The sequence below is a fragment of the Melampsora larici-populina genome (assembly GCF_000204055.1).
Source record: "Melampsora larici-populina 98AG31 unplaced genomic scaffold MELLAscaffold_69, whole genome shotgun sequence".
NCBI lineage: Eukaryota > Fungi > Basidiomycota > Pucciniomycetes > Pucciniales > Melampsoraceae > Melampsora > Melampsora laricis-populina.
In genome coordinates, this window is record NW_006768833.1 from 31,478 (window position 1) to 46,998 (window position 15,521).

A 15,521-nucleotide genomic window follows, 5' to 3' on the forward strand; every position below is an offset into this window, starting at 1 on the left:
GGTATTATAGTTGGTCAGAGTCTTCTTTGTGGTACATGTTCGTCGTTCAATAGCACCCATTATCCGCTCTTTTTCATGCGTGCCTGGGAAAAAGCGAGGAAAGGTCTGTCAGCAAATGCATCAAAACCTGATCAATGATGATAATGACACCTACCAAGCCTCGAGCTTCCACCAACCCGGTTTTCGGGATCTAATGGCCTCTGCTCTGCCCTCAAGGCCAGGAAGCGAGTCCGAACCTCGGTTTTTGCAAACCAAACCTTCAGGAACCTATCACGACCTGCCTCTGATATATTTATTCATCATTCAGTGGTCTGACCGTATTGCTTGGTCTTTAATCGAATATAACTCACCTGAAAGAGCTCTCAATATCTCCGAAGTACCCACTTTTCTACGCTGCTCGGTTATCTGAGTAGCAAGATCCTGAAATCGTTGCAGACGATCAAAGGCCCGAAGTTCTTGCTGGGTATCTTCATCCCTGGTTTTCAAAGGTAATGTCAATTAAAACATCGAAAATAGTATTGACATTAGTTATAAATGACTTACCAAACCTGATACATGCGATCTTCGAGGCAGAGGAGTCTTCCCAGCGCAAGCATTTGGCATGTCTTGATGTCTTTAGAAGTGGCGATGTTGTGCTTCCTTTCTGAGTCCCACTGAGCCAGGAAGAATGCTTCTGTATACATTGCGCCGGGCCGATGCGGATTTGGGACTTTCAACCACTTGTTCAACGTCTCGCGTGCTGCTTTGATGGTTGAGATGGTGTTTTGCAATTTCCGGTGTAGCCATTCAGCCGTGTGCTTTTGGTTTCGCTCGGTTAGATAGTCACATCGAGCAGCAATAGACTGCAATCGATGCAGTCTTGTCGAAGTGCGCAATCGGGCAATTAGAGGTGTAAGGTCCGACCACAATCTCTCGAGCCCTTCGCCGTCGGACAGGCCCCAAAACTATAAGAATCGAGGATTGTAATGTAGCTGACAATTCCATGAGTGTACGTAGGCATGGAAAACCGATGTTCCCAGTATAATCCGTCGTTGGTATTCGGGTAACTTATTTTGCTATGAAACAGGAGATGGTCAACATCACGAAATGAAACTTCTCCACTCTTACTCACCTTCCTGATGTGCTTGTCCAGCTGACAACCAATGTCGTATAGGATAGCAACGCGCAGATCGGGAAAGTCGTCCAGTAGCGACTTGATAAGAGTTAATGGGTAGTACATTCTGTGGTGATGTGACTCAATGATGAGAAATGAACAACCCGAAAAGATGTAAAGAGATGAAAAAATGAAACAACTTACTTTTTGCCGCTTTTGTATATATTAGCAAGCAATAACAGCACGTCGTGTCTACAGGCAAGTGCAAACAACCCGGTATCATCACATTTGTCCCAAGTCGAAGAGTTCCTGGTGTCGTTGGCTGTTTTATGCGATTCACCGCATGGATCCTGCAATCAACGACAATCGTCAGTTTCGTAGCTAGTGATCAAATCAAGGAGGAAACTAACATTGAGGTCCTCCTCGTCTAGCTGAAGAGGTGCTTGGTTGGGATCATTGTGCTTTGCGATTGCTGAAGGGCGTACAAAGATTGATGGGTATTGTGACTCGTTGGGATCGTCCTTACTGGCCAGGACATTATGTCGGTGTTGGAAGTTTCCGTCCATACACACAATGATATCCGCCTCTTGATCGGACTCCTTCACTTCATTCTTTGCAGGACCAAAACAACGGCTGCAACTTTTAGCCCATAAGTCAGTGGTGGCGAGTTGGAGTCCGAGGTGGAGTACACTTTTGGCGAGGACAATAATTCGACTATATATATTAGCAGTACTTGAGAAAGGCTGTCTCAAGTCTCGTCGTCGAGTTGCGTCAGAGCCTCGAGCTGTATCTTCTTTTGCGGATCTTCCATCGAGAAAATTCATATAACCTTCAATCCAACTCGTAGCGGCAGATACAGAAGTTTGCCACAGGTTTTGATACATCTGTAACAACGGAATGAAGAATGCGGTCCAGGGCTGTTGAGGTGATGCTGGAAGGTATCCTTGGTACACGAGTTGAACAGGTTCGGGGAGGCATTTACAGAAACGCACCGGCCTTGACACAAATCGGTCTGCGTTGTAAGGATATGGTCAGTGTGGGTTGTGACATAGAGATAGTATACAGTAAATTAGAAGCCTACTTAACACGCCAATAAGGTCCATATTTTGATAGGTAAAGCTTGTACAGTGACAAACATCGCTTACATCGTCGAGGTAGGATTGTTTGGAGGTCCAATTCAAAGTGTTGGTTTGAGACTCGAGGTAGGCGGCTGTGAGGTGCTTTTCAATGGCTTCCCAATGCTTGCGAAGTTGCTCACGGTCGTTGGCGTATCGGATTTCACGGTGTCGAGCAACGAATTGTGCAATAACATCGTTGGCTTCTGGTTGGAGCTGGTCTTCTACATTTCCTAGTGGTGGGTCATTCGGAAATGGAATGAACTCGGGATTGATATCATTCATATTAAGATCCAGATCACCATGTACATCTTTTGGATTATTGTGTGGATTAGGGATAGGTATCTCGTTGTTGTTGTTGCCGGGAAGGATACCGGCAAGAAATTGTGCCCCTTGTTCAACCTCTTGTTCGTACTGTTGTTCAGCGGCTGCATCACGTTTGATTCGGCGGCGGGCAGGTTCCTTGTTAGCGTTGTCGAGATTCGAGCAGAGTTTCTTGCTTTTTCGTCCCATGATGTTGTAGAGAATAGGCGGCTTCTGGGTGGTTTGCTGGAGAGAGTAGTGAAATGTAGGATGTGTTGCGATTACATTGAAGTGAAAGTGGTGACTTGTGCGGTTATCAGTGAGTCTGACTATCTGACTATACGATGAGGTGCATGTACCGTATACCGGTACCTTTGTACCAAGTCTACTGAGGCTGAACCAGTGTTGTGCTGGTAGTGGGATGTATGTATGTGTAAATGGTATGTAGTGTAATGGGAAGCGATCGCATTTGAGATGCAGGCTTTACTTGCTCATAGCAGCTTAGGTCTACTCGATATCTTCTGTTATGAAAGCAGTGTATACAGAACGCGGAGGTGTCGAAGACTACCATTGACCCCTAACAACAAACCGAACATGATTTCTAACCCGTAGGCCATCACCCATAACCAGTCAAAGGGCTCCATACAAACAGTCCGTTTTGCTGCAGATTGGCCCATACTTCTATGGGTTATACATAAACCCTTAACATTTGAGCTTAAGACCGTCCTTCCGTAAGAGTCTAGAGATCTGTTCCTAATCTGAAGTGTACTGAGTCCCATTCGAATCAAACAAGAGACTTGCAAAAGGAAAGGCGTGATGCACAGGCTATGCAGTCGTCTTTCCAGAGGCCACAAGCATGTTTCTGTGTCGAATGAACAAAACTGTATTCTGCAAATATTCAAAAGTCTGCTGTCAAGTAGCACACTTGGGAAAACTCTTCTTTCTGGATACAATTCTTCTATTTCATTCCAACACCCTGTTTGCATCAACCTCCTAGGGTTCTGGCATTTATCGAATGTGGAGGCCCGGCAAATTTACATAAAAAATAGATCTATGCAAAATTTGTTGTATTCCTCATGTTTTGAAACAACAGAAAGATGTCTGCACATCATCCACAAAAAAAGATATTTGTCGTCTTTTGAGGGCACCTTTGTGTTTAATGTGATTGTCCTACTAACCCCGCAGAAAAACTCCAAACTAAATACAAATTTATGACATATGTTTCTTGTCAGTCCTCATCTGTTGTTCTTGCATGTGATTTTGGTGCCATGCCTTTGGTCATAGTTGCTTCAATTCTTTCAAATAAATTGAGCCAATTCTTCAATAGACAAATATCAAAATCAAAAGATTATGATACTTGAGGAGTTTTGTTCAAAGACCATGTGACCTGGTACGCTATGTGCCAGGTATGTCATCTCAAATCTTAGAAATATGTTACTTCCTGAAGTCCCTGGTGGTACTTGAGATCACATGACTTTTTCAATCAAAGCTGCAAGCAAGCTTCAGAAAGCTTTAAACAATGCCATGAAATATAAATGTTTTGACAGATACAAAATCCTATGATAATCTGAGTTTAAACTTTTTATGAACCTTACCAGAGATTTGTTTGGCATGTTTTTACATGATGATGTGACATCAAATAATCTCACAGGGTCTAAAATGGTTCTTCCTTTGAGCCTGAGGCATTGGGATTGCTCACAAGACAAAAAAATTCTTCTGCAGAGTTATACAGGTTTTGATTTTCATCAACATTGCAATAACTCTCTATGTTCATGGTTCACAAATTCAGCACTCCTCTATCAACAAAAGGCACAAGAAGATCAAATGCAAAAGTTTGAGTGAGATTGAACCATATGAATCAGGTATAATGAACTTGTTAGGCTTGTTGTGATAGACTATTTAGGCTTGAGTTTTCCATGGTTTCATGACATGTTTTGCATAGAACAATATGTCAAAGCCATGTTATACAACAGGAAAAAGCAGGTTATGTGATTCAGAATCTTATAAATCAAAGGAGATTGCACAGGATATGTGGAACAGAATTTACATAATTGCCTCTCCCTTGCAAATGTGAACCATGATCAAAATAGAGAGTTACGGGCTTAGGGACAGGTATCAGGACACCATTGGAACACAAGACCAGGAGAAACCAGTCAAGACTCAGACTTACAACAATTTCTTACTGGGCTCAAGTATTCAGATTCATCTGATGAATGAAAGTATTTGGATTTATCTGATGAATGAGACTTGCGCCTACCAAGTGCAGCAATCTCTCATAACACTATGAAATTTATGATAGAATGAATTTCACAGTATTCAAAGTTTGGAAGCTTCATAACTTCTGATAGGTCAGACTACGTTCACATCCCTAGTTGATAAAAACATTACAAAAAAATTATCATATTATATTCATGAGTCACCCAAACAGATATAATAATTGTATGACAAACAAAGAAGATGGTATAAGATAATTTTCTAGCATGAGTAAGGAGTTGTATGAGAGATTGGGAAGATTAAGCCAAGCAATCCTTCTGAACTCAAGTACTACTAACAAGACAGAGGAGCTGAAGGTAGTGCTGTCTAACCTCAGAAGGAATGATGAGGTAGGTAGTACAAACTCTGTGTCAATCTTTGGATTAATTGGACTTGGTATGAGGTACTTGGATGTAGTGCATAAGACTGATAAGAAAGTAGAGACTAAGACAGCTGTAGGATCATGAAAAATGCAAGAGGTAAGTGTTCAAAGACAGTTGTGAGGTAATCAAGACCAAGGTTTCTGATTCCTGATCTGCCAATATAAACCTCAAGATTGCCAAACTCCCAGTTTGAACATTTCAGAGATCCAGAGTAACAGTGGCCGCACACAAAGAGTTGAGGATGAATCAAGATGAGAGTAGCTCTTGGATATCATTAAGAGATGAATGTCTCTGTCATATACCTTTTGAATAAATTCTAAATAGTTTAAGAGTCTTGTGTATTTCATATCAATTGGTTGGTGTTCATATTTAGTAGAACTAGTGATTTTCAAAAAGCCCATAACTACAGCATATGATGATTTCCAAAAGTTGTAAAAAGCTACCTAATCAAGCTGCTGACACTGTGAGTTGATGAAGAAGATCCATTTGACCACCCTACTTCAAGTAAAATCAGAATCCAGTTCATGAAAAGCCCAAAAGAATGTAGAATTGATATAAAAACTAGGGAAAGTGCCTACAATGATGTTCTAGATAGCGTATGGAGTCTCACAGAAAATAGGGCAGGAGTATTCAAGATGGTGTGATTCCAAACAAATCAAGCAACACTTGTGAAGCCAATGAGTATGATGGCCGGGAAACTTGATGTAACACTTGCCCACTTCAAGAGCACCAACACAGCTTGGACACTGGCTGTGTTTGTCTGTAGATGATCTTGACTTGACTTGAAGAATGTGAGAGGATTTGGCCAAGGGACGTACAAGAATGTAGAGACAAGCCATTCATCAAGTTGATCAGGAGCAGGAAGAAGAACATCAAGATGAATTTCAAAGTGAGCATCATCAGAAATTGCTGCAAGTTCAATGAGATGTGACTGTTCATTTACAGCATGGCATTCCAACTCTGAAGATTTCCGGTCTCCCAGTATGGGATGCTCTTGAGATCCTAAATCCAAGCTTTGGTGTACAACAAGGTCTGAATTGAACCAGGTACAACTCTTGTCAAATGGGCGCCAAGAGGGTCTTTGAATTTGTCAAATACACTATGGGCCAAAATGATTGATTTTAATAGTTGCTTGTAATTTTTGTCAATGGGTTGAAGTTCCGCCATTTAAAAGAGCTGAGGTTATAAAGTCAAGAGTGGGTTTTGGAAGTTTAGATGTAGGAAGTGAAAGGTGTTCAGGAGATCAAGAAAGGTTTTGTGGAATGATTTTGATGAAGGTTCTTTTTTAAGACAGGAGGAGGAAGTTGTTGTCAGATGGTCTTTGAACGGAGTGTATGTTACCACCAAAGCTGATCCATCTGAGAATCTAGGACTTGAGCAAAACCTCAGCACTCTTTTAAAAGTATTACCCCCTTTTGCATACCCCAATATTCTAATGTTCTGGATATCATTTAGCATTTCTAATAATGTTCAGTTATATATCCTGTACAAGTTGAAAGGTCAATATTTTCAGAAAAATGTGACACATTTCTAGCTACACAAATTTTGCTTGTGATTGTGATCAAGAGGCTTTATCAAAAATTTGAACCAACATGATGGAGTGGTTACCTATGAGACTAAATTTAAGATTCTTCCTTATAGATGTTCTTCTTGTTGGTTAAACCAAAAACCAATTTATAACATGCACTACACAATAAGGATTTCCCAATCACTAGGTAGTCTGTTCAAGCTGGCCACGCTCAACAAAAAGAAATGTGTCACTACTTATTTGCATTTTCAATCAAACATTGTAGGATCTATCATTGTTTCCTTATTGTGGTGAATTGGTACCCATTATTAAAGAACTTATGATTCTATTTTATCTATATATCCCATTACTATTGGCTTGACCCACCCAACAAAGGATTGATAAGGTGAGCTGAATGTTCTTGTTTTCCCAAACACTATGTATGACATATTGATTGTATGTGAGTGAAGTCCCAAGATTGTGACTTGAAACTTGGACCTATTGCAGTACTTTCAGACAGCCACATAATATACATACATGCTGTCAGAAGATAAGTCAAAACCTCCTTCTTGACAAACAAAACTTGATAACAGTGACCATCTAAAATTAATTCACATTTCATTGAGGGTCTGCAAGCAGGTGGATAAGAAAGATTCAACAACACAACCTGGGCAAAAGCCAGCAAAGTAACGTCTGTGAAAGGAACAAGCATTGTTTAATAAAGCAGGGCTTTTTCAATTGGCAGACACCCATGAACTCATTCAAATTGTAGAATTATCAGAAGCTCAGTGAGGGTGACAAGCCCAGGTTATGCAACTTCCAATATCAAACCTCACATCAAATTTGTTTGAAACTCCAAACCATGTAAGTCTCTACATCTCAACACTATAATTGGTTGCTCGTTTGCTATCCAATTTCCCTCTCTCTTATTGAATAAAATCAATGGTATTGGAAATGATTCAAGCCAAAGGCCAAGCCTTGGATGGCACTTGAAGAGTAACATGTCTATGAGTTACAGCAGATAGAGCTCTGAAGCTTGGGACCTCACAGGCCACATCAAATGTTGGCAAGAATACATAGGTGGGGACTTCATTTTTCAAGAGACGTGCACTTGCTTTCTGCCCAAACTATGGCTCTCATGGACACTGAAGAAGATCAAAGAGACTTGCACTTGTGGTTTGCCCTGACTTCTGTCCAAAAGGCTATATTCCTAACTGACAGTAATTTGACGGTCTGAGAGGCTTGATTATGTGTAATCTTGCGCATTGTGGAGCCACTTTTTTGCTGAAAGGAAGAAGTTGACCATCCTTTTTTCCATGGAAGTTTGCCTTGGCTGCACATTTGGTCAAAAGTTTTGATCCTTGTAAACCTTGATCAAAATTTCTAATGAGACAAACATCAACTCAATTTGAGCAGCTCTCTGGTAGTACTAAGGCAACTGTACAGTGATCTAGTGCTTATTGATGCATGATTGTCTGCTTGTTGATCAAAGAAATGCTTTCAAAGAGCTGCCAAGGTGGTACACATAGGGATCTTGATGTATGCTGTCATTGGTTTATTCAAGTCCTCATAGCCTTGAAAGACAAGGCTGAAAGACACCTTGTACCCTCTGGGTTGTAGTTCACACAATGAGAAGTATTGCCAATGAATTTGGTAGTGGCTAACATATGATGTAAGATAAATCGTCAATCCGAGATCTGAACAGTTCCATCGTCAGGAATGAGTCAAATCGCATGATGCATTTCTTCACCAGCAGACGCCGAAGACTTCCACAAAGCTCCAGAGAACAATATTTCCAATTACGTCCTGGACTTTGTGGGTATTTGCCTGGCCCTAAAACGCTTAATCTATGATCGAGTTCCTTCTACCTCCTTTCTCGCTTGGAGACATGCTAAATGGGTCAGCCTAAGCTTACAATAAACCCAAGCACTCCGGTATCATTGTTTTTGACCATAGAGAGCGTATGGGAGAGGAGAGGTAACGATTGATAAAGGTTGAAGTCACATCACGCGAGAGGTGCACCGTGCCACCGACGCGGCTTAGTCTAGCTTCAACACATTCGAGTCAAAACATTCTCGACTCAGTTTCGGACCGAATCTAGAGCCCAAGTTTGTCGATTCAGTATTTTTCGTTTCGGTTTTTCGAGCAAGAAGAAGATAAGGTGGCCTAGTGTTGACACTTATAACAACGATCGATGAAGTTTTCAAGCGAAAGAATGGCATTGGCAGATGCTGTTTGCTTCAAGAGCTCAAGTCCCACCTGCCTTGGGCCGTGAGCCATAACTCTCAGAGCTGAATCCGAATTGGCACACCGGTCACAGACCCCATGAGCATTACCCGAGGTCAGGTATCCGCGTACCGAGATTCCAGAGATAGCGAAACAGCTCTGAGCGTCAGCGTCAGGCGCGCATGATGAGGCTTGCTCCAATTCAATCACGGTGAACCACACGATCGATCGTCATCAAGTCCTCTCCCAACTGAAGTATGCCTACCAGCTCTCGTTACTATCATCTCGACAAGATTCTTGATCAGCCTGGTCCATCCACTGACTCCAGCTTCGATGCGGGTTCCGGAGTGAGTCGTCAGATCTGATCCATTAACTATTGATTTTGATTTGATGGCTGATGTACTATTGAAGTTTAGGTGAAAGAATTCTTACGTAATACGTGTCAGGTTTTAGTTATTGGCGCGGGTGGTTTAGGATGTAAACCATTCACCTCTCAGGATTTTTCCACTTCCCCTTCATATCAAGAACTGAGAAATGGAAAACGCTTGGAAACTGTTTTTGATCAGGCGAGATTCTTCAAAATTTAGCCCTCTTAGGTTTCACGAATGTGCACGTAATTGACATGGATACCATCGATATCAGTAATCTCAATCGACAATTTCTCTTTCGGTATGATACCTTTATCCGAACCTCTAAAATTTTGACTTTGTTGTGTTGGAGTCTGGACTGACTATTTGATTCAACCACAGTCAAAAGGATGTAGGCCGGCCCAAAGCAGAAGTTGCTGCAGAGTTTATCAGTCGACGTGTACCGCAATGTAAAGTGACACCGTCAGTACATGAAACTATACGTCGATACATTTTGCAGAAGGATAGTTGATGACTGATTTGGTTTGATAATAGACATTACTGTAAAATTCAAGACAAGGATGACGCATTTTACATGACCTTCAACTTGATCATCTGTGGTCTCGATTCGGTACCTGCGCGTCGTTGGATCAATGCCACCTTGGTAAACTTGGTCGATCCAGAAAACCCCGAGAGTTTAAAGCCTTTGATTGATGGAGGCACCGAGGGTATGTATTACACTTTTGAAATTACATTCTTATAAGATTAAAGGAAGTTTTTTTATCCATCAGGCTTCAAGGGTCAATCTCGAGTGATCTTACCTACCATCACATCATGTTACGAGTGTTCTTTGGATATGTTAACACCTCAAACTGCGTTTCCAATCTGTACAATTGCCAATACACCTAGACTACCCGAACATTGCATTGAATGGGCAAGTGTACTAGAGTGGCCACGAGTCATGAAAGGTACATCACTTTTGTAATCATCTTATCCATGTGTTTGTCAGCTATTCTGATGTCGATTTTTACGTAGATCTTAAGATTGATGGTGATAATCCTGATCATATACAGTGGCTTTTTGAAAAAGCTTCAGAGAGAGCAGACGCTCATAAGATCACGGGTGTTACCTGGAGTTTAACACAAGGCGTGGTGAAAAATATCATCCCTGCTATAGCCAGTACCAATGCTATCATTGCAGGTGTGTAACGCGATATTGACCTTCTGTTTGAATTTCTTGATGAGATGACTGATCATACCTTGATCTCTTCCTAGCCAGCTGCTGTAATGAGGCTTTCAAACTTGCGACCACTTCTGCTCCATATCTGCAGAATTACATGTAAATTATTTGCTTCTTCTCTACGTAGGAGGGTTCGATGAGACTAACCAATCTGCTTCTAAATATCTAGGATGTATACAGGGAATGAATCGGTCTATACTTATACCTTTGAGCATGAACAAAAACCTGAATGTCCTGTCTGTGGTGGTGAATCGATCGACGTGAGCTTAAGTAAGGATTGGCTTTTGGAGCGATTGCTTGAATATTTGATTGAACGACAGGACTTGTAAGTATCATATCACTTCTCACTAGTTAGTTATATGATCATTCGTAATTGACTAGATGAATGATGTGTTTATTTTTCAGTCAAATGAAACAACCTTCACTCTCAACAGATAAAGGATCTTTATTCTTTCAGAGCCCTCCTCAACTTCGACAAGCTACCGAAGGCAATCTTAAGAAAAAGCTTCATGAACTGTTGGCTGATGGTGAACAGGTTACTGTCACTGATCCCAATTTACCCTTTAGTCTTAACCTTCGTGTAACCTTGAAATGAATAATTTTCGTGCAAAATGAAAAGACTGTAGCTTTGGAGTCATTTGAAATGTGAATCTTGGATTTTACTCGTCAAGGAGATGGCGGAGGTGTTTGATCAACATTGGTCACTTGTGATTCAAGCGTCAACCAGATAGAGCAGCTCATTTTGGTCTTTGATCAAGTCGAGCTCCGTGGAGCTTCCGACAGTCATTATCAAGGGTCATCTTGGGTGAAGGCATACTCAACAGACATGTAAATAAATATGCCAAGATATTTGCTAATGTGTGCGACAGATCGAGGATGAACTTTGAGAAAATGTTTGGGAAAAGGGTTGTCTGTTGCATTCTTTTACATCTTTACAAAGGCTATATACAAGGTGAACCGTGTCAAAAAAAGTGAAAATGAAACAAAGTATGTCCCCGGGCTTGTAGTACTATTTCCGACCACTAAATCTCGACGTGAGAACAGGCTGGAGAAGCGTGGAAGCCGGAGAGATTAAATTTGCCACCTCTTTCTTGCAATGTGCAAACCAAATCATAGAATCATATGAAAGCAGATGTTGAACTACCTTGATGAAGATTGGTTGCGCTACCCTTTTGAGGTCTCTCAATTAAGAACCTTTGTACAAAGGATGTAATTGAGAACATTGCGGGTGGAAAGGATTGTTAAGGGGTAAAAATAGGCAAGGGAAATGGGGATATAGGAAGAAAGGATCGTTGGATGATAATTGGTGTTCGTTGACTGATTCATCGAGTTGAAAGAGCTCATCGTGCTTTTGAAATGAGTTGAGCGTGAGGGTTCATTCAGTCAGCTAATCGTTGATGAAGGACAAATAAAAATAAGATTTCATCGGGCATTTGAAGTTATCAGATTGACAATTTCGAAGCTTGCATGGTTGGAGGTGTGAGGCCAGACAGCGGAACAGCAGTACAACGGTTTATAAACGAGTACACAAAAAGGCTCACTTGTGGGCCGACTTGGCTTCGCCGCAGTAGCTGATCACACATGCCCGCAGCCCTATCTTTGGAAGTGGTTGAGGTTTCCAAAGTCGCCTCAGCGTCAGACCAGCTCTGTTCCTTTACAGCCTTCTAAGTTCTTTGAGCTATTCGGTGTCTTCCTTGGTCCTATTTGTTGATTTATTCGTCATACTAAGTACTTGATTGTCATCTTCGTTCAAACTCTCTTAACTCCTTCTCTAGTCTCCCTATGGGTTTTCTACTTTGCGTATTTATTTTGACGATTCCGAAATCCGAGTGATGTCAGCCTTCCGCGAAACGGGGTTCCAACCGAATTTCCTAGGTTTATAAAAACAAATGAGTCATCTCGAAAACTCTTTGCGATCCCTATTCATGGGTTATTGATGGTAATCCGAGGTGGATGGCCCATTGATGTCATATCGACAAAGGGGATTCATGAATAAAGCCCGAAAGAAATGAAGAGATAGAAAATAATCAGTGATCGATGCAATGTTCCAATATTTTCACAAAGCTGATCGAAGTGAATGATAAATTTAGGATTAAGATCACCATTTTGAGATATTTTATGAATGAATGATCCAAGATCCATCAAGACCTTTGAAGGAAATACGAAGGAATTCTCATTTAGTTGAGATTAATGGGGAATCATACTAAGATGAGAAAAACGACTTTGACGATTCGAGCTCAAAGATATAATAAGAATCCTTTGCATCTGGGTCAGATTATCTTTCTTCAGATCACAATCAAATACTCATCCTCATCAAGATAAAACCCAACTCTTCTTACTCTTTACTCGTCCATTTTCTTCTATCAAAGCACATCAAAAAATGACAACCATTCCCGAACAATTCACTGGCTAGTCAGTCACATTCTTCATGTCTATTGATATCAAGTTTTCTTTTGTACTTTATCTCTTATATTTATGAGAGATTTCGTTGCTCATGTTTTAATATTTATTTTCACTTTGACTATCTTCATAGTGCTGCTATGGATGAAAGCGCAGGCAAGAAGCTTGATTTAGAAATCTACAAGTACACACCTCAAAAATGGCACGAAGGCTTGATTGACATCAAGATCACTCATTCTTCAATCTGTGGTAGTTGTATCCATACACTTACGTGAGCTTTGGGTCTTCTTGATTTTGCTTCAGAGTTGATTTTGATTTGATTTGTGTTCTCAGTAATGGTTGGCCTAGTCCTACCCAATATCCAGCTATCTGTGGTCATGAGATTGTTGGAGAAGTCGTTCGGGCTGGACAGACTAGTGGTCATAAGCTTGGATCTCGTGTTGGAGTAGGTGCTCAATCTGGATCATGGTAAGTGTTGTGGGTTTTACTTCTTTGAAATTATGTATCTTATAATTTATTTGACTAATATTCATCTGCTACAGCGGATCCTGTGAATGGTGTGAAGACGATCAAGAGCCATTTTGTGAAACAGGAATGATAGGAACTTATCAAGGGAAATGGGAGGATGGATCTCTTGCCCAGGTCTGTTTTCCATTCCGCGCTAATCTTTTCCAGCTCAACATCTCGAATTTGGGAATTCAGCCGAAGAGACTTTAGTTGAATTGATCCTTCTTGTCTATAATTTTCGTTTTGAACAGGGAGGATATGCCGATTATATTCGGGTCCAAGGTCCGTCTACTTTTCACATCTTCTCTTTAATCGTATACCATGGTCTTCTCATTCTAAGGACGTGTTTGCAATCTTTAGGTAAATTTGCGATTGAGATCCCTGAGGAACTTTCATCCGAGACTGCTGCTCCTATGATGTGTGCCGGTAAGAGAATTCCCATTCTTGTTCATACAGAGTTTGCCAGTTTGGTTGCCAACGAGAAAGTATGCTACACATCTGGATGCACACAGGCATTACCACCTATAATCCAGTGAAGATGGGCGGCGCTGGGCCTGGTAAAAAGGTCGCTATAGTAGGTATCGGAGGTTTAGGACATTTAGGTTTACAAGTATGTTACTCACTCGAATAACATTCCAATCTAAACATGATCTCACAACTTAACCTCAATATGAATTTCCTTGAATGTTAATAGTGGGCCAAAGCTCTAGGAGCCGATACATATGCCATAAGTCATTCAGACTCAAAATTAGGAGATGCGGAAAAACTAGGAGTTAAAAAAGAAAATTTCATTATTGCAAAAGATCAAGAAGAAACTGCGAAGAAATGGAAAGATAAATTTGATTTAATTGTTTGTACTAGTTTTCAAAAAGATTTACCGATTGAAACACTTTATTTTAAATTATTAAGACCTCAAGGTAGATTAACTATTGTTGGTTTACCAGAAGAAAAGTAAGAAGCTATTCAATACCTATGAGTGTTTAGACAAAACTTTGAATTTAATCTTTCATTTTTTTGTCATTAGGATTCCGGCTTTCTTTGGTCAAGCTTTGGTTAATAAAGCAATCAGTTTTGGTGGAAGTATTATTGGACCACCTGTTTTGATTAAAGAGATGCTTGATGTGGCCGTCAAACATAATGTTAGATCTTGGACTTCTTCTCATCCGATGAAAGAAGTTTCACAAAAAGTTAAAGATATGGATCAAGGAAAAGGTACGTCTTTCTTGATCTCTTCAACTCGTGTCTTTTATTCTGATTCATTAATATTCAATCTTCCTTTTTACTTTTTGATTTTTCTATTTGATGGTTCAACTTCAAATGAAATAGCCCGCTACAGATTCGTCATGACTAACTGATTCTGTATTCCTTATACTGCAACTCACTTGTTTATAAATATTTTCAAGCTATTTATCACTTCCTAACTCTTTCTCTCTACTCTCTTACCTCGAGATTGTAAATCAATAGCAGCCATTTTTTGTAAGTGAGAAACTAGTGTTATATATGCTACGATATTTCTCACTTTTGTAAAGTATGGGCGCATTCTTTTGTACAGTAAATCAAGCCTGATTATTGAACTCGAGCTTCCAGATCACCAATCAGGAGTCAAAGATGCGTGTTTAGAGATGATTTAGGTATTCGAGAGTATTTCGCGTTTTGACAGAACCCCTTACTTCGAAACTGTGTACCTGTCTCTTTTGCTTCCAACAAGCCCTTCCCTTCAAGTCTCTTCTTTGAATGTCTTTCTAGCGGGGCGCGCTCATGGGCTTACTCCAGGCTGATGTGTTTACACCTCACCGCGCTCACAATCAGCTGTATCTTTAGCGATCATAGCTATCCTTAGCTATCTGTCCTTTTCATTCATGAATTTTTTTTTAATTTCTTGCTATCAAACCTTGATACGTAACAAAAGTGTTTCAACCAAAGCTCATTCAATCACAGCTAAATTCTTTCAATCAACCCTTGTATTTAAAACTTTGGTGCAATGTCCAGTTTGATCTGATTCTCATCACAGCAAACCAAGATGAAAAGTGAATCGAGTGATGACGAAGAAAGTGATGAGACTTTGGTCTCTAAAGATGATGAGTGTTTGTAAGACTACATGTGATTGGGTTTCGAAAGTCCCTGTGAATCTGATTGGATTGAATTGGT

The 15,521-nt window shown here is 40.5% G+C and overlaps 3 protein-coding genes across 3 annotated transcripts; 2 read left to right on the forward strand and 1 right to left on the reverse strand.

The window, feature by feature from the left end:
- Positions 1-131: 131 nt before the first annotated feature.
- MELLADRAFT_112648 (uncharacterized protein) lies at positions 132-2,721 on the reverse strand (the record flags this gene model as incomplete). Its single annotated transcript, XM_007417222.1, has 8 exons — positions 132-283; positions 351-475; positions 544-797; positions 1,112-1,192; positions 1,504-1,565; positions 1,734-2,036; positions 2,086-2,170; positions 2,239-2,721. 8 exons carry the CDS (start codon positions 2,719-2,721, stop codon positions 132-134), a joined length of 1,545 nt encoding a protein of 514 aa, XP_007417284.1.
- Positions 2,722-9,093: 6,372 nt separating this feature from the next.
- MELLADRAFT_118283 (uncharacterized protein) lies at positions 9,094-11,197 on the forward strand (the record flags this gene model as incomplete). Its single annotated transcript, XM_007417193.1, has 11 exons — positions 9,094-9,227; positions 9,297-9,357; positions 9,447-9,549; positions 9,630-9,710; positions 9,783-9,955; positions 10,019-10,195; positions 10,263-10,427; positions 10,502-10,565; positions 10,636-10,791; positions 10,872-11,001; positions 11,093-11,197. 11 exons carry the CDS (start codon positions 9,138-9,140, stop codon positions 11,195-11,197), a joined length of 1,305 nt encoding a protein of 434 aa, XP_007417255.1.
- A 1,649-nt stretch (positions 11,198-12,846) lies between these two features.
- Positions 12,847-14,728, forward strand: MELLADRAFT_123708 (zinc-binding alcohol dehydrogenase; the record flags this gene model as incomplete). The annotated part of the gene is made up of 8 exons (XM_007417194.1): positions 12,847-12,878; positions 13,000-13,137; positions 13,200-13,334; positions 13,409-13,508; positions 13,625-13,799; positions 13,886-13,983; positions 14,068-14,324; positions 14,398-14,728. The coding sequence occupies 8 exons, from the start codon at positions 12,847-12,849 to the stop codon at positions 14,726-14,728; spliced, it is 1,266 nt and encodes a 421-aa protein (XP_007417256.1).
- Positions 14,729-15,521: the final 793 nt, after the last annotated feature.